This window comes from Colobus angolensis, unplaced genomic scaffold, assembly GCF_000951035.1.
Source record: "Colobus angolensis palliatus isolate OR3802 unplaced genomic scaffold, Cang.pa_1.0 Scaffold174, whole genome shotgun sequence".
NCBI classification, from domain to species: Eukaryota; Metazoa; Chordata; class Mammalia; order Primates; family Cercopithecidae; genus Colobus; species Colobus angolensis.
This window is the reverse complement of record NW_012114866.1, coordinates 239,898-241,533: the sequence shown is the minus strand read 5'-3', so window position 1 is coordinate 241,533 and position 1,636 is coordinate 239,898. Positions and strand designations below refer to the sequence as shown.

At 36.7% G+C, this 1,636-nt stretch overlaps 1 protein-coding gene across 1 annotated transcript in view; it reads right to left on the bottom strand.

The window, feature by feature from the left end:
* The window catches only part of LOC105509290 (tripartite motif-containing protein 51-like), a 102,077-nt gene that overhangs the window by 1,024 nt on the left and 99,417 nt on the right, over window positions 1–1,636 (bottom strand). The window contains exon 6 of the mRNA XM_011938457.1: window positions 795–888. Coding sequence (XP_011793847.1) covers window positions 795–888 — 94 coding nt within the window. The remainder of the gene's footprint in view (window positions 1–794; window positions 889–1,636) is intronic.

Genomic DNA, 1,636 nt, shown 5'->3' with positions numbered 1-1,636 from the left:
AATGCCCTTTAGCTATAAAGGTCATTATTAAAATATTTCTTGTCCTTAAATACTAGTGATATACTTTTGACAAGAATGGGAAGATTTTGGCTTACTCAAGCACTGCTCTAGATAACTGGATAAAAGTCCATATGTTCAAATTATAAGTGGTAACTTAAGGCAGATTTTTGCAAAATATTTCACCAGTCACTCTGTGGACTTCCCTGCTAGCTCTAGATTGAAACTGAATTTTAGATTTTACATGTAGGTCTTCATGGTGTAACTGAACTGAAATTATCATTTCTATTTTTACTTCCTATTTACAAAATAATTTCTTCTTTCTTTTTACATAGTAAGTCAAATTTTTACATTGTATCAATAATACACATTTATTGTAAGAAAATACAAATACTCCAACAAACTGCTGTGAACTCTGTTGCCCAAAAAACTGTTTTTTAACAATGCAAGTCAAATACAGTAAAGAAATGTAAAATTTTTACATAACTTTGGATTATTAAGCTTCCTTCTGAGTATTGTTCCATTTATTCAATTTTTTATTTCTTATATCATTCCATTTACCCAAAATACAGGTCTATCCATGTGAGCCCAGAACATATTTGTTTTTCACTATGTTTTACTCTTCATGTTATAGATTGGACAATAAATAGAAACACAGATATAATAGGGTTGCATAGTCATATCGTTCACTTCCTTCTGAAATGAAATAAAGATTTGATGAAGGATAAAATATTACCCCCATGATTCTAACAAGAAGTAACACACTGTGGGAATTCTGCCAACGGGCTGACACTCACCTCTGAATCCATCGAGCCTGTCCAGCAGTCCAGTGATGGGCCCTGCACTGAGCTCTGGATTCAAAGGCTCAGGCACTTGCAGCAGCAGGGACTCCTACCTGCAAGGAGAAAGATGCAGTTACCACATCTACAGCCAAAAGTACATAAAAATCACTACTTTTATTTAAAAGACATTTCATGAGAATCCCTTTAACCCACACATTTGCTAATTCCAAAATTATGATTTTCTGTTTCAGATTCATTCTTATTCACAGTTTCTGATTTTCAAGCATGATAGAAAAGTCTGTCCAGAGTGAGAATTCATTTGGGTCTTTCGTCTTATTGCTCCAAATTAGTAAGGATCGTTAATCTTAAGAGCAAGAGAATATTCAAAAATAAAATTCTGGGTTCCAGACTTCACCAGAATTTCCTGATATCACCATCTGGAAAGGTGGGGTTATTTTTAAGACTGCTGCATCTGTTGCTTCCTTCTCAAGGCCAGGGTGTTGAGATTTGCTCCAGGCAGGGAGATCTGCCTTTTATAACTGAGGTTCCCTGGAGGCCTACACAGTTCAAACATTCCAAATAGTTTGTTTCGTCTATTTTTCAGAACTATATATTTAAATATAAACTAGAAATCATCAACACTTTTCACTGCAAAAATACTTTCCCTTTTTCTCTCTGGCTTCCCCTGGTTGACTTTGTAGCCATGTAGTAAATGTAACATTTTCTCTTTCAAATATGCAGGGCCGGGCGCGGTGGCTCACGCCTGTAATCCCAGCTCTCAGGGAGGCAGAGGCGGGAGGATAGCTTGAGCCCAGGAGTTCGAGACCTGCCTGGGTAATACAGCGAGACCCCGTTCT